The 22,587-nt window shown below is 44.1% G+C and overlaps 1 protein-coding gene across 2 annotated transcripts in view; it reads right to left on the bottom strand.

The window, feature by feature from the left end:
• Positions 1 to 21,933, bottom strand: part of ZNF639 (zinc finger protein 639) — a 38,258-nt gene extending 16,325 nt beyond the window's left edge. Inside the window, exons 1-3 of one of the 2 annotated variants that reach the window (XM_086944378.1) lie at positions 21,662 to 21,933; positions 2,208 to 2,276; positions 1,869 to 1,976 (exon numbers count right to left, since the gene is read on the bottom strand). In XM_086944378.1, the coding sequence (XP_086800504.1) occupies positions 1,869 to 1,976; positions 2,208 to 2,265 (166 nt within the window). In that variant the 5' untranslated portion in view covers positions 2,266 to 2,276; positions 21,662 to 21,933. Of the gene's footprint in view, positions 1 to 1,868; positions 1,977 to 2,207; positions 2,277 to 21,566 lie in introns of both variants that reach the window. The other variant, XM_086944377.1, reaches the window with a different exon arrangement.
• Positions 21,934 to 22,587: the final 654 nt, after the last annotated feature.

Below are 22,587 nucleotides of genomic sequence, written 5' to 3' on the forward strand. Positions count from 1 at the left end.
TGTTTTTTTTTAAACGTTTTAGTGCGTTATTTTGTAGTGTTGTGTAGTTTTGTAGTGTTTGTTTAGTGTAGTGTATTAGGGTTTAGTGTAGTAATGTTTATGTAGTGTAGTGTTTTAGGGTAGTGTAGTATTTTAGGGTTTAGTGTAGTGTAGTAGTGCGAGTAGTGTAGTGTTTAGGGTAGTGTTTGTGTAGGGTTTTAGGGTAGTGTAGTAGTGTTTGTGTAGTGTTTTAGGGCTTAGTGTAGTGTTTTAGGGTAGTGTAGTAGTGGTTGAGTAGTGTAGTGTTTTAGGGCTTAGTGTAGTGTTTTAGGGTAGTGTAGTAGTGTTTGAGTAGTGTAGTGTTTTAGGGTTTAGCGTAGTGTTGTAGTGTAGTGTTTTAGGGTTTAGCGTAGTGTTTGTGTAGTGTTTTAGGGCTTAGTGTAGTGTTTTAGGGTAGTGTAGTAGTGTTTGTGTAGTGTAGTGTTTTAGGGTAGTGTTTTAGAGTTTAGGGTACTGTTGTTGAGTTTGTGTAGGGTAGTGTTTTAGGGTTTAGGCTAGTGTTGTAGTATTTGAGTAGTGTAGGGATTTGGGTTTAGGGTAGTGTTGTGTAGTGTTTTAGTTTCGTGTTGAGGGGTTGTGCCGGGTACTGTAGTGTTATTGTAGCAAGAGGATGGGGTGGGGAAGGGTTGTGTTGGGGTAGGGTAGTCACTTACCCTGCAAACTTCACCACAAGTATAGCTTTACCACGCATGCCATTGCGTTGTAATGGCATGCGTGATAAAGGCATAGTCGTGGTAAAAATTTGCATTGTAATGGAATGTCGTCGTCCGACATCGCGTAGTAATACCTGCGTTGTAATGGCATGTGTGGTATTAGTATGCAATGTAATAACATATATCCTTATCAGAGGCAGAGATTCATTCAAGTTGCAATAACCATCACTTTTTAGTACACTTTTGTGTCATTTCTATTAGGTACACACTTAAGAGGCAACCAATGTTAACTTTTTATTCAGTGTATACTTGCAAACAATGTGGCCAAGTAAGGCTACTTCATTTAAAAAACACTTTCATTAAAATCACTGGCAAGCAATATTGTAACCGATCTCGTTTCACATTTTAAGCTAGCAAGTCAAAGCATTTCAAATTCAAGAATTAGGAATTGAGAATATCTGTGCTACATGATTTATTCTTTTGGGGCAAGGTCTCCAAGTTGTGTTTTTGTGTACGCATAATAACTAACATCATTCAGTCTCTTGTTTCTTCAACTTTTTAAAACAATTTTTCTGCAGCAAAAATACCACCCACACCCAACCTAAAAAAAAGCACGCCATCCACCACCCAAGCAAGGTAACCAGATAAACTGGACTGCAATTTTAAAGGCAAAAACGTTTAACAAAGTCGATTAAAAAAAAGACTAGGTTGTAGTTCGGAAACCTGGATTTTAGAACTAAATAATATTGCCAGGGCCAATTTATGGATGACTTTGCAACAGAAATAGGTCTTGGCATTTTGTGGAACCCAACGCAAGTGGGATGTTTTTCGGAATACTTATCAGGATCGGTTTTAAGAAGGTAAAAGGTAATGTGTCAGTTGTCCAATCCATGCATTATTAACGTCCAACCATACACAAGACATTTGAAGTCAGCAAGAACCAAGACCTCCTCAGTACTGCCCAGCTCTCCTTAGGGGTGCCATTGTTATTGAGATCTGTGTGCTGTACTCTGGGTCTGGGCAAATGTCACACACACTAATTAGATTAGAGAGGAACAAAAAAGGTGGCAAGATTTAATTTTCGGTTCACAGAACCACAACTTTGTTATTAAAATACTTTTTAGGTGAACCCACTTTCGACCCCATTAATATGTCCGTATGCAACGCACTCCTTACCGTCACTTTCAGATACTTTGGGATCACTTTGCATTGAAGAGCACACGCTGTAACAGTGATCAAAGAAAATCCCATTGTTCTCAACATGCCTATTCACTGCCGAAGAACCTATAAAAATAGCAAAAATGTAAGATTGAAGATGACAGCCAGAAGTCAAACATTTTTAAAAGGGAGGCAAGCGCTTCTCAGATGAAAGTGAACAGTTTTATTTATTCATGATCAAGCGGAGGCATCTATCCGGTATTTAAATGCCACCTGGGGCTACAACAGGCAGAAATGAACACAGACATTTTAATGATCCCACATCTGCAAATGAACACCATCTCCCATCACACTGACCTGAGTAGCGAGATGGATAGGAAGTCTTCCTTTTCCTCTTCTTCGGGTGTTCGCTCATGTCGCTGCAGCCTAAAGTGACAAAAGATAGATATCAAGATCCCACGTTCGGTTAAACAAGGACAGATTTTCAGCTGGTCAACTTGAAGCTCTAGCAACCAAACAAGAACATCTCCCCCAGTACATGACAGTTTCAGCAATATAGGGCGAAACATATCCCGACTCCCCGACTCAGACTGCACTTATAAAGTTATAATACAAGCTTTGTGGCTTTTGTACAGTGAAAACATTGAGTTTCATGGTTAACAGAACAGGCACAGTACAGGCTTCCTTTCCATCGACCCAAATGCATAATTTTAATTGTTTTTATTAAGTTCAAATAACATTGATACAATTAAAAGAAAACAAAAGTAAGGAATCAACAGTATTCCCACATGGCCGTCAAAGAAGGGACCTTTACAATAACATCTATACATAGCACACAGTTTTTTTTTATACCATTTATACAATTAGTTTTATCTATACACATTTTCGTACCTGCTATTTGTACATATATATCTATATCGATCAAGAACCAGTTTTCTCGCATTCCCATGAGAACTGTCTGAAGTCAGCAGTTAGATCATTTTATTGGGTCATAAAGATGTTCCTATAAAGCCAGAGCGGAATAATCTGACTAGGGTGTAATAGTATCTAGTATCTCTAAATATACTCAAAATACATCACCTTTCTGTCTACGGTTCAAGGAAATGGTCCTTATTATCGAAGAGCAATACCGCCACTGGTTATCTGTTATGTCATATTGCTTGTCTTATTGCCAGTCTAAGCGGGGTTTAGTGTTTCCATGCTTTGGTGCATTGTATGTAAACGGTAGATGTGCTTGGGATCCGTCCATGGAATCAGGGACATCGTCATGTTAAAAGGGACAGGTTCAAGGGGGCCGCCAATAATACGCCGAAAGGCGCAGTGAACACTCCAATAGAAAAATATATAGCGTTATGGGAGAGTCATAGCTAGTTCACTTAGCTAGACCAATACGATCATCATCATGTCTCTGAACATGCAAAAGTCAACTATCCTGCAGCTGTTGAGTCCCCAAAGCGCGAGAGATCTGCAAACACTTCACCCAGCAACGAAGACCTCCTCAGAAGCAGCAGACCTGCTTTCCTACAACCTATAGGTATTCAAAGGCTCATGGATGGACTCCATGACCGTGAAACCGAACACTTAAAACCTCTGCACCAGTCGCCTCTGGGCCGTGGAGAAGAGGGGCAATGGTGTCCCTACATCTCCGAACATTGTAAGGCCTGAGCTGACTATTGTGTGCATTTCCAGAGGCCTTCAACTCCTCTGAAAAGCCCATGGCTGCTCGGCCACACTACCGCCTAGTAGAGCACCTTGGGGTTGCCATAGCAAGCCCCATGGCACTTCTAAGGGAACGCCTCCACTCTTTACACAATTAGATCTCTTTTTGATATTCTTATAAAGAACCAGCTTCCTTCACTGCCCACCTCAAAGCCAAGCTTCATTTGCCTCTAAATAACTGGACAGATCAGAAAGTAAAAATGATTGATCCGCTCTTGCTTATTGATAAGCAGACCTGATCATTTGCTATCATGTGAGTCTGCAGAGTGAAAATATTGTAACAAGGGGAGCCTCTAAAAGCCGTCACCTGCATCCATCTCCACTAATTCAAGAAAAGGGCCGAATCTTGCCAAAATGTATTCGTGTGGAAAACTGAGTGGGTGATTTGTAAACTGGAATTGACAATGTTCCCATCAGTGTACCTAACTAAGGCAATGAAAGAATTAACTGTTGCTCCTAGATGAACCCCTTTGTTTGACTAGATGAAGATTCAAGTTTGCCTTTTATAGAAAACGCAGTGCATGCTGCAGGTGGTTTTCTGGTTCCGACAGCTGTCAACACTTACCTCGAGTGAGCAGTAACTCAAGAATTGATATTTTATTATGAAAACATTCTGAGAAACACTAAATTCAACCACTATCAGCACAGACTCCAAATATCTTAAATTCCAGAGCAGGAACATACTTAAAACAAGTTAGTCTATATACAAAATATTTCCTCATTGAATAAGAACACATGGTCAACTTTCGATAAATGTGCACATGATCCCCGTGTTAGGTCTAAAGGCCAACTCACTTTGGTGACAATTAAAATACTCCATAAATGTAAGCTCAATTTACAGTCATGTAACAATGAGCAACTAAAAAGATCTAGACGGGTCTAGTAATTTCCAGTTCTCAAACCTTTTTGGTATTCAAAGCATTTAAGTGCAAATCAATGAGACTGAAAATTAGCAGCAGCAAAAAGAGAAAGAACCTATTCCATCCCATTTGTTGAGATACAGTGTAAAAAGTGTGTAATAAAGGGGAGTCTGCAATCCTCGCATAAAAGTCAGTAGCTAATTTCTTTATTACGGGGGACATCCCTAGTTGACTTTAATAAAGAAAGGACGTAGCCACATAACTTATTAAAAGTTGAGTTTGGATGTTACAATGTCTGATGCTAAAGCCAGCAGAAGAAAGGCAAGACACAGAGCAAAATTAAAAGTACTTTAAAAAAATGAAAACGAAATGTGGCTTTTCCTTTAGATTTGTTTTTCTAGATGAACATGGATAAGCAGAAAGGCAATATTTATGGCAACATGTTTATTTTTCCACCCTCATTCCTTACGAGAGTCCCTTCTGGGTTCCATCCCAAAACCAATCAGGGAACCCGCACGACTTCCCTCATAAATGTCCATTGTCATTCTTGGAGCGGACTATAAAATACCGGGCAAGACGCTTGCAGCTCAATACGGGCAGCTGCTTCCAGGGCAGGTCCACTCTGACCAGAACAGATTAGTTCCCGGCCGCAGTACTTCGCAGTAAATGCCCAGTCTCTTTCATATACAAGACCGGGTGCGTAGTATGTTCCCCCGGGTGGCATGCCTTATCTTAGACTTGGAGAAGGCGTTTGATACCCTGTCCTGGTGTGATCTTTTTGCTGTGCTGGCTCGCTTAGGGATAGGGCCTCGGCTTCTGACCTGCACCAAACTATTATACTCCAATTTGGTCTACCGGGTGCGCCTATGTCGCTTGATATCCGCCCGGTTCTCCATTCATTGGGAGACACAACAGGGGTGTCCCCAATTCCCCGCTTGTTTGCACTCGCAAAGAAGCTAATTGCTGTGCACCTTCACAGAGGGGGCCAGGAATAGGGCACCCCTTTAACTGATAGAACCCATGCAACATCACTATATGCTGAACTTACTCCTCTATGTACAAGACATTGCGGCTGATCCGACGTCCATCTGGAATGCACTGTCCGAGTTTGCTGCTGTGGCAGGGCTTTGGGTTAACTGGGAGAAATCCGTCATTTACCCGCTCCACCCTGGGCAGACCCTGCAAGAGGTATATCTTGGCACCTCATACCTTCATTGTCAGGCTCAGACCCTCCATTACCAGGGGATCCTTTTCTAACACTCAACTGCCCACGTATATGAGGGGAACCTCAGTAAAGCTCTAGAGAGAATCACTGTCTTTTTGCGCTTCTGGAGCACCCTACCTCTGACTCATATAGGTAAGATAGCCCTGGTGAAAATGGTGGCCCTTCTTGCCTCCTCTACCACTTCGCGGACATCCCGGTGGTGTCCCCTCCCCCAAACTCCTTATTTAGAGAGCTGGACAGCCTCCTCATCAGTCTAGTTTTGGGGGTCGAGTCGCCGCCGGGAGGCTCTATCCAAATTGCAGCTGCCGACGGACCTTGGAGGCCTCAGGTGCCATCCACTGAAGCGTACTTCTTAGCGGCGCAATGACAGTGGCTGTCCTATTGGACAGCTGGGCGCTATTTGAGAGAGGCCCCCTGACCATTCCAGGTCTTAGGAGATTGTGCCTTCCAGGCTCTCACCCCGCATCTGCATGGACGCTACGTGTAGCAATGTGCGGACGTACATTCCCAGGATTCATCATCTCCTTCTGTACTCTGAGCTTCCTCTGGTCGACCTTCTTCGGGCTGAGACCATTATACTATGGGTTTGGGCTGCCCATTCTCTCTTCGGGGTGGGCAATCTCGTCAAGAAGGGAGACCCTCTGCCCAGCTGGTTGAAGAGAGGGGGCTGCCGCAAGGCCAGTTCCTACTTCATTGACATCTTCTCCATACATGTGCGGTTCTTTGAGACCTCACTGAAGGGGAGCCCGAGATGCACCCAATCTTGCAAGCCATCCCAAGAATGGACTAGGACACCACCTTATCATCTGGCTGTACAAGGTCAAAGGAGTCTTGGCAGCTACCTCCTTTCTACCCTTTAAATGGGAGGAATTCGGATGAGCCCTGAACGAGAACGAGTGTGAGCGAGCTTTCGAGTTTCCAGATGTGGTGTCCCGAAACGCACGCTTTAAAAACATACAATTCTTCCCATTACACAGGACATACCCGAATACACCGCCGTTTCCCAGAAACAGAGTTCGAATGTTGCCGCTGCCACACTATAGATGAAATGAAATGAAAAAGAAATTTCTAAAGCGCACTGCGGCCAAGCGGCTTCCTGGCGCTGAGGAGCACATCAGAATCTACAGAGGAAACCCAAGGTGCCACATTTATGCACATGTCGTGCTCGACCCTTCAGGTTTACTGGCGCATAGTACATCACACTCCACGAGGTTACCGGGCTACCAGATCTCTCTTCCTGAGAGGCATGCTCCCTTGGAATCCTTGGGAGACAGAAAAACCACAAAGTACAGTTGCGATTCGATGCCCATGCGCACCATAACAGTATACTGGCGCTCGCCATTGCCCCCGCCAATTGAGGCCTGGAGGGGAGCCCTGCACAAGTGGGGTGCAGCAGTAGATACACTCTGTTCCAAGGAGGTATGGCGTCTCCACCACTGACCTCTCTCCCCGCAATGGGCTGGTCTTCTCCTATGCTCTCAACAGTTGGGAGAGGGAACCGCCCGCAATCCCCCTGGTCCCGCACAGGGAACCCAGATGACACACCCCCCCACACTTCCCCGTGAGTGGGCCCCAACCGCTGCGATAACGCCAACACTAGGTGCACACGAGCATTCCCCTACAAATGAACTAGGCCACCCTACCAACAATAACACGCAGACCCACCGCTCCGTCTCTTAACCCTACGAAAAATGACAATTCACCAGCTCACCACCATGCCCCCCCTAACCTTTCTCTCCTTCGCCTCAGTTCATGTCCCCTGCATTGCTCCGACCATTGCAGACACGGCTCATGCACTGCACCCCAGTCAAGCTATGCACATGAAGCCTTACACAGTGTTGACACCTACGCTAGGTGGGACGCCCATGGGTGAAGTATGTACTTGTTTGACTGATGTTTCAAATACTAATGTAATGCTATTTAACTAAACCCAATTGTCAGGCACGGCTGGATTATCAACTTGTTAAATGCAAATAAAAACTACTTTAAAAAAATATGTTTATTTTTTCATGCTCTACATAATTAGAGGGGAGAAAGAATCTCTATTCATGTTCAACACATTCTATGGTACAGCTTATTTTTATTTTTTATCAGGCTTTAATTAAACTGCTTTTAATATATTTTTGAAGCAATTATCTTTTTTGTTGCGTTTATTTTTGTACAGAGATTCAAATTTTATTCTTGATATTTAAAAACATCCTCATTTCCTTCATATGAAAGAGCACCACACCAAGTGAGATGGGTTATGGTGTGACCAGCTATTTTAAGAAATAAAGTACCCTCTGCTGTGCATTATAAGGATATTGCCAGTCACCTCGGAGTTCCATGAACTATAAACGTATTAACTCTGTTTTTGGCCTTGTTGCTCTGTTAAGAGGATTCCTCTGACTTGAAATTTCTTTTTAATTTATGGCAAGGGTTACTTTATCCCATATATTAGCCCCAGGTTTAATTTTATTGTAAATGTCTTAGTATTTTAGATTTGTAAAGCACATAAAGCCACCAGGCATCAAAGCGATAACACTGGTCAAAAGCAAACAGAGGGAAGTGGCATCAAAAAGAATGAGAAAATAACCATGTTTTGAGATGCTTACAAAACAAAATAAGAATTCACACAACATATATACACACATACACACACACACACACACACACACACATATATAGTGCTCACTAACCTAGCTACAGAAAATGCACGGCCGCCCGTTCTAACCTTCCGAAACCTGGGGTTGATCGACCTGCTGTGGATCTAAGCTGTCTATTTGGCAAATACCAGGTAAAGGTGGCTCTCAAATACCAAGGGCCCTGCTGGTGGAGAGCCTTGTGGACCATACATTATACCGTGAAAGTCTCCCACTTCCTAACTGGGAGCCAATGGAGTGACCCCAACCACTCCCTGACCAAATGAGGTTTCGGAACTTTCAGAATCAGTCAGACATCCCCATTTTGGATGATCTGAGGTTTATTAAAGGGAAACGTGGTAAAAATGTAGGATTCTGGATTCAATGGCTATCACATAATTTAGAGCCAATGATGAAGAACTGAAAGTTCAATTTGTTCAAAAAAATGATGCTTTTGCAATAAAGAACAAGGCATGTCAGCAGATACATTGTGTTTCCTTCACAATCGTTTGTGAGGCTGCACAGAAGCCCATTTTCCACCCGATATAAAAGGAGACATGAGTGAGTAAGGCAGTTTTCTCAACCAGAGATACAATTCTGTATTTTGAAAGAACAATGAACGTAGAACAATCTTTATTTCGACTCTTTCCTCAGTATGGTTCAAGGACAGGGGTAGGAAAGAATAGGTGAAGCAGAGATCGGTTATTTACTGTACTGAATCTGCTCATAAGTTCCCTAAACAGATACTGTATGACTTCATGTGTTATTTGCATTTGACAGTTTCAATTGCAGCTTGCATAATCAAAACCAGATGGCACTATATTAAATATGTATGAATGAGTGAGTAGCCGAAGCATCTTTGCTCTTCCACACAAAAACGTGATTATGCACAGTTTTAGCCTTTTTAGTCAGGGACAACAAAAAAATTCATCAATTATTTACAGATTTGATGGTCTGCTGTGAACCCCCTCCTGGCAAGCCTTCTTTTGCACATATTCAAAAGCTTCCGTTATATGCGCGTGCTAGGCAAACGTGAACTGGTCAATGAAGGTGCATGAAGGAAAACAAGCATGCCGCGGCTCTCAAGTCAGAGAGACAAGGAAGGGTCGTTGGTCTTACTGCCGGGTAAAGTATACAGAATTTGCCAATCACAATCAATTATGTGGATTTTTTTTGTACGGGCTAAACGAAGAGAGATATAAATGCAATCGAACTATAAACTGCAATCTACAATTACTATTCCCGCCTTAGGCTCTAGCGTGAACACTTACATTGTACCTACCATTCACACCATCACTCGAAACATAGGAAGGTCAGGGACTTTGGCCCCGCATCTTTAAGGCATTTATTTTCGTTTGAACTGTGAGAAAATGTTTAATGTAATTAACATGTTTTAAGGTTTGTGATGTTTTTTCTATTATGCTGCAAAACTTAAAACATGACTTGTCAACTTTTTGGTTAGCCTTAGATATGAAAATATGATACCACTTACCTGTGATATGCTGTACCTTTGAAATAGCTGTACCTTTGAAATAGCTTTTATATTGGTATGAAAGTCATGGACATTTCGTAACACAGCTATCACCAGATGCAATATTCAAAGATAACACTTCACACTCAACAATAACTAAATCCTTCAGTAGCACTTCTGAGAAAAATAGAATTCTTCGATGCCACTAGAACAAACAATCAATACGGCCAATCTCAAAAGGACGAGGCTCTCCAATAAGGACATTAAAAATTAACGAGCAGGTTTGGCTACTTGATCCACATTTTGCTTATTTTATAGACCAATTGATAAAAACACTTCTGCAGACATCCTCATAATTCTGGAACCTAGAGAGGTGGAAAGGTAATCCTTACAGCCAGATCCCACATGCAGGATCAGCAGAATATGAGATCATTTAATCAATTAATTTGTTTGCTGCCCAAAATGTTTGTTTCAATTAAAAAAATCTAATCATCTCGACTGTGTAGAACTTGCTTTAGAGAAAAGATTCTTATAAAATTATGCAAAAGGTGGTATCCTTGCTTGGAAGGAACGTATATGACTTTTACATGTACAAAAACTTGAAGTTTTTTTCAATTTTGCATTCAGAGCAATTTTAAGGCTGAAACAGAAAGGTGCCCGTTGATATTTATCTATCTGCTTTAAATGTTTGATTTGTGCATTATATATTGTTCTATTTTCAATTTTCAAGAGCATTTCAATAATTAGTGACCTCTGTGCCAGTCTAAAGTGGGCATTTCGAATAATGAGCTTAAAAAAGTCATTGCCCAATTATTTAGATTTCACCGATTTGAACATTTAAAGGACATTAAAGGATAAATTATACTTAATGCAACCAAGTTTAGTTAGATATAATAGCTCATTACAAAGGTTGCATTCATTAATAGTTTTGACAAACTTATTTTTTTTCGGAGAGATTACTGGCCAAGTGACTAAATATTCACAAAACAAAAATAATCAGGTACAGAATACTACAGCAATAACAATTTTCTGTTCGATCCTTCAGTTTTTTCAACTGTTTCATTACCCTATTTATCTAAAAAATAGAAAAGGATAATATTAAAGGAAATCAAGCCTTTCCTTTGAAGATTGCACCATCGAAATCAGCAAAACTACCATTTAACAGCAGGCCCACGTCAGTGTTTCAAAACTACTATTGCCAAACATCACACCCACAAATATCACGCTTAGGCACACAGTCATAATCCACCCATAAAAACAGGAAAAGGTATTCAATTCCTTTCATTTGCAAATCAACATCGCTACAAAATGAAACACGCGGGGAAAATGGAAAGGTGGTGGTCTTACCTCAACTTCAGGACAGAAAGAACGAGGTACACGATTTCAAAAACCCGCAGCACTTGGGTGTTGTCAGATCCATAACTAGCAAATAGGGAGAATAGTGGGAGGTAAGGGATTAAGGAGGGAGAATGGTAGGAGGTAAGGGAGCACAATGGGCAACCCAGATTTACCTTTCACGGTCTCAAAACCAAAAAGCTTTTTTTTCCTTCATAATCCCAATACAATCTTATATGAAGATTATCATGAGCAAACAAATAATCTCTTTCAGGCACAAAGGGTGTAAGAGGTTCTGTGTTCCAACTTAATTTAGGTGCATTAATACAGCAAGGAGGACCTAGCTTTAGAGGCAGCAGAAATGACGTGTTACATTGTGCACATAACCAATATTGGTGTTCATTTACAGAAGAACTAGGAAGATGATCAATTTTATAATAAAGGTTTGCATGAGTAAGATTATATCTGGGTAACAGGGATTTCGAATTTCCAAAGCTTTACATTGGTCATGGTTTGTAGGGAAACACCATGCATGTGTTACGCCAAGATCACTAATCTGAATGACAGGGTAAAATAAAAGGAAATCCATGGGGCAGTGATACTTTCAGAAAAAGGTCAATATCTGTCCTAAATGCCTGAAGGTGGCATTCACAGGTCAAGTTCCGGAGCGAGAGCAACATGGGTACCTTGTTTTTTTGTTGCTGTTTTTGCGCATTTACAGAAGTAGTTGGTGCTAAGATTACAACCAGGGAAGTAGAGTTTTTTCTGATGGGTAGAATATATTTGTACGTCAACAGATTTGTAAATAAGGTTAGGTAGTTGAATCCTAAGTGAGGTGGATGGACGAGTAAGAGTAGGAAATATAGTAGTTCGTGTTTTTATCTCCAGTACTTAGGAGAGGAGCTGTTCAGAAGGCCACAAAGGAGAAAACAGTCCAGGTAGATGCCATTTGGTTGTAGTGTGTTTAGCAATTTCGCCATGTGTAGTTTGCCACTGTTACCAAGTATGAATGTTTTTCTTTTTTAGATCTAGTGTGCTGTGGAGAGACCTTAAACATTCACCGTTGAAAGGGGCATAAACACTGGTAAAGAAATTTGACATAAATTGCAGAGGTAGGGCTATTAGTCATCCACACCATGATGGATGTGAAGTCCTGAATGGCAGGCAATAATAATTTAAGCTCTATATGTAGGTTTAACATAACATGACCAATATTACAACATTAGAGAACTCTGTCTAGTACTTTACCAAGAACAGGGAACATCTGAAGGAATACGGTTCTACATACTTAAGTATGCTGAACAGCAATGTAACAAACTGAGGATGGTGATGATGGAGAAGCCCATTGAGGAGGACAGATTGTTTGACATCTGTGGCTAGGAAGAGTACTGATGCAGCCTGTGACATATTCATACATGGTATTGTGTACTAGTTGTAGCTTTGCAATCTAGTCACCACAACTGGGTAGAAGACCAAATAGCAGGCTTGAAGCGGAATGTAATGGTTATATTTCTGACACTCTAGTACAGGGGTCTCCAAACTGGTCCTGGAGGGCCGGATCCATGCCAGATTTTTGGGATATCCCCATTGAGATACATGTAGTTAGGACCGGTTTGTAGTTAGGACCGGTTTGGAGACCCCTGCTCTAGTAGGAGTGCTTTTTATAGGACCTCACCCAGAAAAAGCAGACGGCTCAATTTGCAAGGCCATTCTCTACATTAGTTTTCTTCAGCAGGAAGCGAGGTGGCAAGTATGCAGCAGATATTCAGCAGGAGTGGGAGGTTCGAGTACAGAGGTAAATGTTTACAATGTTCAGATACAGGGATTCGTGGTAAAATCACTTGACTGCACATATTTGAATACACTCAGTAGTCAAAACGCTGACTTTTGTTTGGAATGTTACAGCATGCTCATTTGTGACAACAGAACACTTTAATTAAAGAGGGTCTTCCTTGCCGTATCTTGTATACACAGTCGAACACTGTTACCTGAACTGGAAGTGTTGTACTGCAGGCTGTTACACATTTGCTTCACTTTTTAATACAGCTGTGTGCATTTACTCATCGTATATATATATTTTTTAATTTAGATTTTTTTTTAAAAGTCTTGCTAGTTTAATTTATTTTTACATTTCATATTTAAACTTTCAACAGTTCAAATATTTTGCATGCTGGTGTATAGAGAAAGTAGGCTTCAACTGAATTAAATAGTTTCTACATCTCACCGTACAAACCAATGTGCTTTATACCTTTCACCCAAGTTCCATAGAGATACAGGTTTGCCTTGTTCTTATCTAGGTGTGGGGGCCAGCAGCATGGTATAGGTATGAGATCAACAAACGATGCTATGAAGTAATTGTCAAGGACTCTGGAGGCCAGTTATCGTTGTGGTACTGCGCAAACACAAGTCCGGATCCCACCGCTAGCCACCAGTGTAGGAAATGGGCCCCCAGCCCAGCAGGGCTTGCGCCACAGCCAGTCAGAGACCGCCACCCCTATGTAAAAACAACCCCTGCTCACCCTCTAGGTAACGCGGCGCGAGCAGCCAGGCCTATCTCTGAGGTCATGTGTGAAGTATTTGCGCGCGCACGCACCCACCAAGAACAACGTCCAGGGCCTCCTACAAAAGGAACTCCACACCAAGTATATATGAAAATAGTCTTTGTATTAAGAAGGACACATAGGAACATACACTTTACAAGGTGGCAGGGGTTACAAAGGAAAAGGGTACAGGGCAGGGCCAAGGGGCCCCAGCCAGGGGTAGACATATCAACTGGGAACTTCCTAGCACTAGCAGTAAATCCCACTCTGACCAGGAATCACATACATGGGACATCGGGTATTCAGGAGGGAAGGGACAAGGTACATAACACAACAGAGGCCCCCCATCAGCAGGGCAACACATAATAATTCTCAGCATCACATTGATATTAGTCAGTAGCATTCCAGAGGCCAGCTGGCCTTCCTGGGGCAAGGGCGCCCAAGAGTCTCGATGTTCAGGGCAGGCTGCAAGTAGCCAGGGGCAAACCTAAACGTGGCAGCTGCCCACGAAGTGCTGGGCAGCTGAGTGGCATCGTGGGAGCCTCGCAGGCTCTGGGGAAGAAAAGGCGCCAACCGGTGGAGCCACTCGGGCTCGAGAACAGGGAGGCGGAGCCTCGCAGGCTCGGAAGGACCAGGGACACGTGGTGGAGCCTCTCGGGGCTCATGAGGCAAGGACACGGTGGAGCCTCCTCGGGGGCTAAAATATAGATGGAGCCTCTCGGGGCTCAGGGGGCAAGGTATGGGCAGGCGGGGTCCCCCCTCGGGAGTCCCGGCGTCACTGGGGACCCTGCGGGCCTCTAAGCACATGTGTGCTCGCGCTGGAGGGGCGGGGCGGGCACCGGCAATGTGCCCCGACGCCCCGCCTCCCCTCCTGCAGCACTCGCCGGTCGGCGGGAGGACGCGCGGTCTCTCCTCGCTCTCCGGGGCCCCCTATCGCTCCTGGGGGCCCTGGGGGGGAAAGCGGCCCTTCTCCTGGTGGGACGCAGGGGCGCGGAGTAGGCTCCCGCCGCCCCCGGCATTTCTCGGCTCTCTCCTCTGCCTCCACAGCTCCCCGGTCCGCCGGCCAATCCGAGCGCGGCCCGGGGAGACTTCATCAGCCCAGCCCGGGGCGGCAGCCAATCAGAGCGCGGCCCGGGGGAGGGCATCACGAGGGTCCCGGGCTGCGGCGGTTAACACGGGGGAAGTAACGAGGGCCAGGCTCCCCCGATAATATAGCGAGGGCAAGCGAGGTATGCACTCGCTGGGGGCTCGGGCCCCCTCACACGAACGGGCAATTGCCGGGCGGGCACCGGCAATGGAGGATAGCGCTCCCAGCGCTAGAAGCACGAATGAGCGCCCCAAGGCGCTAGGACAGCAGGGAAGCGCTCCACAAGCGCTAGAAGCATAGATGAAGCGCCCCAAGGTGCTAGGACAGCAGGAAAGCGCTCCCAAGCGCTAGAAGCATAGAAAGCAGAGTCCAGAGGAAGTCCAGGATGTCAGTAGTTCAGGAGCAGTGCAGGGCTCAGGGAGGCAAGCCCTTCCCCTGAGCCCAAGCTGCAGCACGCCCCTGGCAGGATTCAGTCAAGACAAGCAGGAAAGAGAGAGAGAGAGAGAGAGAGAGAGAGAGAAGAGGGCACACCCTCCTTTTATACCTGAGATTCCTTTGTCTAAAAAGGGGCAGGCAGGGAGAGAACCAGCTGGAACTGGTTATGGGGGGGATTCTTTTCACTGGCCAGGCTAGGGACATCAGCCGCACCCCAGGGGGTGGAGCCAGCATTGTGGGGGGAAAACCCAGCCTCATTCAGGACACTCAAACCAGACAGTCAATCCACAAGCAGACCCAGGCTCACTCCTCCCCTCACATCAGCATGCTAAACCCTCCATTCACCACCGGGGCAGACCCTCCCAGAATCTGGGAGCCAGGATCCCCAGCCAGCCTCAGCCAATCATACGCCAGGCACACATTCCACAATTATGCCAACTTCTAAAAGGGGGACTTCTACACTAGACACACTCATGCCGCATATACCGTTGCGCAGCATTCAATCTCACGAGTTCATACATACCAGACTTGACCCTGCACACCCTACGCATCGGGAACTACCAAGGACACATACATTACCCATGCATTCCTAGGGCAGGTCTCTCTCTCTTCACACGCACTCAGCGTGGGAATCACCATCCCCAGGTTACATATAACACAAAAACTTCAGGGGTGGACCTGCCAGAAGGGCCAAGTCCAACAAATTTATTTTTACATTTCATATTTAAACTTTCAAACAAGGAATAGGGGGGAGAAGGAGGTTAAACCAGACTAGGTCGGCCTCCAGTCAGTATCAGAAAATGAGGAACCCACTTTGAAGGGTTCAGAGACCTAGTTGGTATGTGTGGTTACTGGCAATTTTGTCAGTGTGTACCAAAATGAGAAAGAAAAATTTCTTTCTAGAGTCCCCTCACTCACCGGGGTTTCCCCACGGTGACATGCTTCATCATTGGGGCCATCCCAGTTCTCTACGAAAAGGGGCGTGCTGCGACTAGCGAACTACTCAGGAGCACTATTTTGTGAAACGACTATGTGTGGTGTAAAGTGTTGTGATGGTGGAGTGGGTGTGTGATTAAAAATACCGTGCTAGTGGGCCTCAACAATTTATTCTGCTCCTAGTTTGGTATGTTAAAGTGGGGTAACACTGTATTCTAACCTTAAATTTGGGCTAGATCAGTGTTCTGTGGTCGACATGTTTCAAGCTCCCCAAGCTTTTCATCAGGACCATACAGGGTCCAGCCCTGTATTTTCCACTCCTTTATTTAAATGAATAGGTTGTGTTTCAAAATTATTTGTTGTACTATGCGCTGTTAATGGTTACACATGCGTTTGTATACATACGATTTGTATCCTATTCGTATTTATGTACGAGTTTTAAGTTACACTTCATGGTCTCAGGCGAGGGCAGGATCGCCTCGTGGAAACATTGTTCCTATCGGCAAACCCGCTCGGTACTACCTGTTCAATCCTCACCCGACCGCATACATAAGAGTATGCGGTCGGGTGAGGATCGAACAGGTAGTACCGAGCGGGTTTGCCGATAGGAACAATGTTTCCACGAGCGATCCTGCCCTCGCCTGAGACCATGAAGTGTAACTTAACACTCATACATAAATACGAATAGGATACAAATCGTATGTATACAAACGCATGTTTAACCATTAACAGCGAGGGCTGGACCCTGTATGGTCCTGATGAAAAGCTTGGGGAGCTTGAAACATGTCGACCACAGAACACTGATCTAGCCCAAATTTAAGGTTAGAATACAGTGTTACCCCATTTTAACATACCAAACTAGGAGCAGAATAAATTGTTGAGGCCCACTAGCACGGTATTTTTAATCACACACCCACTCTACCATCACAACACTTTACACCACACATAGTCGTTTCACAAAATAGTGCTCCTGCGTAGTTCGCTAGTCGCAGCACGCCCCTTTTCGTAGAGAACTGGGATGGCCCCAATGATTAAGCATGTCACCGTGGGGAAACCCCGGTGAGTGAGGGGACTCTAGAAAGAAATTTTTCTTTCTCATTTTGGTACACTGACAAAATTGCCAGTAACCACACATACCAACTAGGTCTCTGAACCCTTCAAAGTGGGTTCCTCATTTTCTGATATTTAAACTTTCAGCAGTTCAAATACTTTGCATGCTGGTGTATAGAGAAAGTAGGCTTCAACTGAATTAAATAGTTTCTACATCTCACCGTACAAACCAATGTGCTTTATACCTTTCACCCAAGTTCCATAGAGATACAGGTTTGCCTTGTTCTTATCTAGGTGTGGGGGGCCAGCAGCATGGTATAGGTATGTGATCAACAAACGATGCTGTGAAGTAATTGTCAAGGACGCAGCTCTGTGAAACATGAGAAAACTAATAAAGTTGCTGCTAGTAATAAGGAGAAAGAAGTGCCAGAGGGTGTAACTCAAGGCGTGGGGGTCTCGGCTTATAGTATGAGCTTTTAAAATTAACCTTGTTGAGAATGGCTTCAAGGGTGCCAGTGATTAAGATGAGCAATGCCGATGACCTTTTTGACAGATAGGAAATGACAGGTGGTGGGAGGAGGCTGGCGCCGTTAGAATGCCTTGAATAGCTTGTTGCTTTCATTGAACAGTTAGGCAATTGTTTCAGTCCATTGCGACAATTATTTTAGGGATTTTCTTAAGTACTACTAACCAGCTCATTTAGTGGCTTCTAAGCCCTAAGGTAGGCACCAGTTCAACCCAATCTATATACTGTCTAATAGTCCCACTACAGAATTAACAGGTGACAGAACCTTTGATAGTAGGTTTGAACCCCTCTAGAAAGGAACAGCCCGCCCTTTGACATCTCCCCAGTCAGACTTCTGTAGATCAGTCTGAAACTACTACAACAGATCTACCCGAATATCAGTGCATCTTCAAGTATTTTCTGAATTTGCTATGGGTGATTTAACTCAGCTGGGTGGGAAAATAATTCCAGAGGGAGAAGCTCTGATGTGGAAGAAAGTGGTGCCAAATCTTTTAAAGCTGACTCAATGGTGAAATAGCAATCCTCCCTTATTCGAACCGAGGTCTTGAGTAGGGGACAGTTTGCTGCAAATAATCTTGAAATGTATTTCGGTTGTCACAGGATCCCAGAGCGGGGAAAGGTGTTTTTGGGACACTGACAGAGACCATTTCTTTGAAGATTCAGAAACGATCCTTAGTAGGATTAGAAGACGCAGTGATCCAGGACTGGGAGTAGGAGGTTGCTCTTAGACTTGCACACAACCTTCTGCTTGACTATATCAGAATTGTCTATATCCGAATATCTCAGCACCTTGTACTCAGTCATGGTTCTACATGTATCCCAAACACATGCCTTGGTAACTAATATGTCCATGCGAGCCAAATATCTCCTTATAACCCAACACCTACTAACATTACTGTACGGCTCTATTTAGATGAGTGACTACATGCAGTTTCCCGTCTTCTGTATTTCTAGATGGTTATCCTCAGTTTACACTGGAAAAGGACCTGCATGTATCTGTATCCTCATGTACGGACTACATATACTATTGCTATCTACAGAGTTTCATTGCTTCTTAGGCTTGTTTCACCATCTGTAAATACCCCCAATTAAAAACACAAATTTATGTTTGCTGCATAGCTTTTATTTCATTTACAGTGCAATATCACAATCAAATGCCACGCCAATATAATCTCACTCATCACCATAGTCCACCAAGTCTGTGGTTCTTAACCTTTTGACTTCTGAGGACCCACCACTTGGAACACGTACCTAAGCATTTCCAATTACCTGAACCGCAAAACAAAAAAAATCAAAACAAATGAAGCAGCATGTTACTTCATAAAGAAATATATATACCAAAATTAATGGAGTGGTCCCCTATCATCCATACAGTATTCTGTTTGATGCAATTACACTGCTCCCATGAATCAGGCAGATGATACCCAACTTAATTGTAAGCCTCCACGTCCAAAGTACTTCAGATTTACAGAACGTTTTAAAAATGAACATTATACATTCTTCTTCATCATTTATATGCACTTAATCAATATGTTAATATTTAATTTTCCGAACATTTGCGGGCCAACTGCGTAGGCTTTGCAGACCCTCTCAACCACAGGTTAAGAAACACTACACTTAGCTATTTCTCTGGATTGATTTGCTCACCTTTAAATGTAATACTTAAATTTGCCTATGTCCCTGCAAAAGTGAGAAGCGTTCATCTCTGGACAATAGCCTTACAGCATTGTTAATAATGGACTTAGTCCAAGGGTCAGTGCAGAAAGCACTTAACCAAGGGGCCACTGCTAAACACACAGTCCTATGCTTATTGCACAAGCACTAGCTTACAGGGTATTACTGCATTATCCAATTATATCAAAAATGGATGTGATGTTAAGAAAATATTTATTTTCTAGGTGACCTAAGCCAATCTCATTAATATCACAACTACTAATAACTTTAACACTATGTAGTTTTCGTTGTCAGGATTCAGCTAAGAACAATAGGTCATTATTCATAGTGTTCTAGGTACACAGACAAGAAAGGGTATCCCGACAGGAGCTGCAATATCACCCTAACCAGCCTTCCTCAGTCTATTCCTTGTCTGAACTAGGGGTACTCTCCAATACATCTGCAGTCCACACACACGTATCCGTCATCGAGGGTGACCAATCGTGCCGCATTTGAAGGTTTGACCGGAAATTGTGGCTCCTAACCCACTGTTTGCAGAGGCACTGCAAAATTACAATTATCACGTATTTTGGCTCTCCACTTTTTAGCCCCCTGAAAGTACCAGCATCAAATGTGGTACCTATCGACGGCTGGGAAAAATGTACTGTAGCATAGGGGGTTCTGCATAAAGCAGTTTAAGGAGCACGTTCAGCTATTGAGTTGCAAATCCACCCACCTGAGGCCCTCGGAAAAGCACCCATCCCGACGGACCACGCACGGAACCTGGGCGTCATCCTGGATTCCTCACTCTCGATGAACAGACAAGTCAACGCAGTTTCTTCATCTTGCTTCAACATTCCTCGCATGCTCAAAAAAACATTTCGCTGGATCCCCACCGAAACTAGAAAAACGGTCACCCACGCTCTGGTCACGAGCCGACTGGACTACGGAAACACCCTTTACGCCGGGACCACCGCAAAACTCCAGAAAAAACTCCAACGCATCCAGAACGCTTCAGCCAGGCTCGTATTAGACATCCCGCGTAAAGAACACATCTCTGGTCACCTGAAAAACCTCCACTGGCTCCCCGTCAATAAGAGGATTACCTTCCGGCTCCTAACCCACGCACACAAAGCACTCTACGAAATCGGACCCGAATGCCTCAACACACGACTGTCCTTCTACTCCCCCGCCCGCCAGCTACGATCCTCCAACCAAGCCCTTGCCACTGTACCTCGCATCAACAAAACCACCATGGGAGGTAGATCCTTCTCCTACCTGGCAGCTAAAACCTGGAACTCACTTCCCCCTCACCTTCGCCTTACTCAGAACCACCTAGCATTCAGAAAGCAACTTAAAACGTGGATATTTGACAAGTAATTCCCCACCCCTCTGCAAGCGCCTTGAGACCCTCTGGGTATGTAGCGCTATATAAATTTATTGACTTGACCTGATCATTAACAGACCTGTATGTGTGAAAGAAAACTACTATGCTAGATGCATTCCCCGGGGTGAAATCCAGTCCGTTTATAATAACACAATTACTAACAGCTTTTACTTTGATTCGAAATACTCCCAATCTTGATAAAAAGGCAACAGATGATCACGTTCAAAAAGTGACTGCACAAGAGCACACACATTTCCAACATGAGATGACGAGATTAAGAATTGCCTCCTAGTTCCTTATTTCCAACCAGTCCACTAGACCACAACTTGGGTGGCAGCCGAGTGCAGTCCAGGCATACTCTAGGAGGAGGTAAAGTAACACTTAATCTCCAGTCATGTTGGAAGAGGGTTTCAAAGGAAACTCCAAATTGCACTACCTGCCCCAAAGCCTTCTGCTTCCCAACAAATGTTTTTTGATGTCTTCGCACACAGTGTATACCTATACCCCCTACAGTGCAAACTATCTCCCCAGGTGCAAACTGTCCGGCAATAGATAATGGGAAATTGGCCATCCTCCCTTCATCCCGCATAACTAAGATACACTTGCAAAGCAGTCATATATTTTGTGACTGACTCGTTTTAGCCAATCCTGGATATTTTTGCCAAGAACAGTTTTCAAGATCTCGCAATTTTGTCCAAATAAAGCCGATTACATGGCACAATAAAAAGGTTTTAAAAACATGAATCCAATTAGCTCGATATAAATACAGTGTTCAACTGACGACAAGTGTCTCACACATCATGCATCAAAATGTCACACATTAGCAACCTGAAAGCGTGCCCTCTTTGCGTTAATCAATCCATCACGCTACCTGATATAGGCGATGACATAGCCAACGGCTCGAGGGGGGACACCGTATCGATGACTGCTTACCGACGCCCCTCACCACCACGTTCTCCTACTTACCGAAAGACAGGAGCTATCGCAAGGTCACCGAAGCGTCCGAGACTGTGAACAAGATGGACGGCAGCACGAGAGCCAGCTACGCGCGAAAGCCGTAGAGGGGCACTAATCCAGAAGTGAACGGGAGACCAAAAGCAGCGTCGCGAGACTAACCCGGAAGCTTTTCTATAAAGCTACCCAGCAGCATCTCGCGGAAGCCATCTTGGGTGTGAAATTTCCTTCATCGCAGAACTATGCTCTCGTTAGTCAACCTCAAACAGCCGCACCAGTCTCCCACCGTCCTGCGCGCGCCCCGCTTGCGGACTGACATCACCGTGCACGCGTGCGTTATGGTAGCGTCGGATGGATGGAGTTTGGGCCAGCAAATCTCTGAAAGTGCCGTTGTTTTATTCTCTGACCAGGTGTTGCAGTGTTTGGTATCCCTGAAATAACTTGTTATTCCTTGTTACTGGATTACCTTCGGTGTTCGGCCCTCGAAGTGCTCCGCTGTAGCCGGGCCCCGGCTTCCACAAACACACGCAGGAGTGTTGTAACAGACCCCATCACCTTCCAGAACTGGTCACGCAACCAGGGCTGCAGCATTCATGGGGTTGTTTGACGTCAGCTGACCACTTGTACTAAAAGCTTCAAAATAGAGTCATTTAAATATAATTAGGTGGTCTACATAAAACCAGGAATGTGAACTGAGACCTTGAGTGTGAAACAAAAGTATGAGTGCAAGGACACGGAAAGAAATGACCACACATATAATGAAAATGGAGAAAAACGATGGCAGGGTCGGTGAAAAACAAGCGTTAGGCAATGTTAATTAGTGCATAATTTGTGCCGGCGTAGCACTTATTTGTCGACAGCGGCACATGTTTCTGACAAGTCACCACATGAGGGCGCTGTCTATTTTAAGAAGAGCACATTAGTCAGTCATTTGGAAT

Source organism: Lissotriton vulgaris, chromosome 11, assembly GCF_964263255.1.
Source record: "Lissotriton vulgaris chromosome 11, aLisVul1.2, whole genome shotgun sequence".
Taxonomy (NCBI): Eukaryota; Metazoa; Chordata; class Amphibia; order Caudata; family Salamandridae; genus Lissotriton; species Lissotriton vulgaris.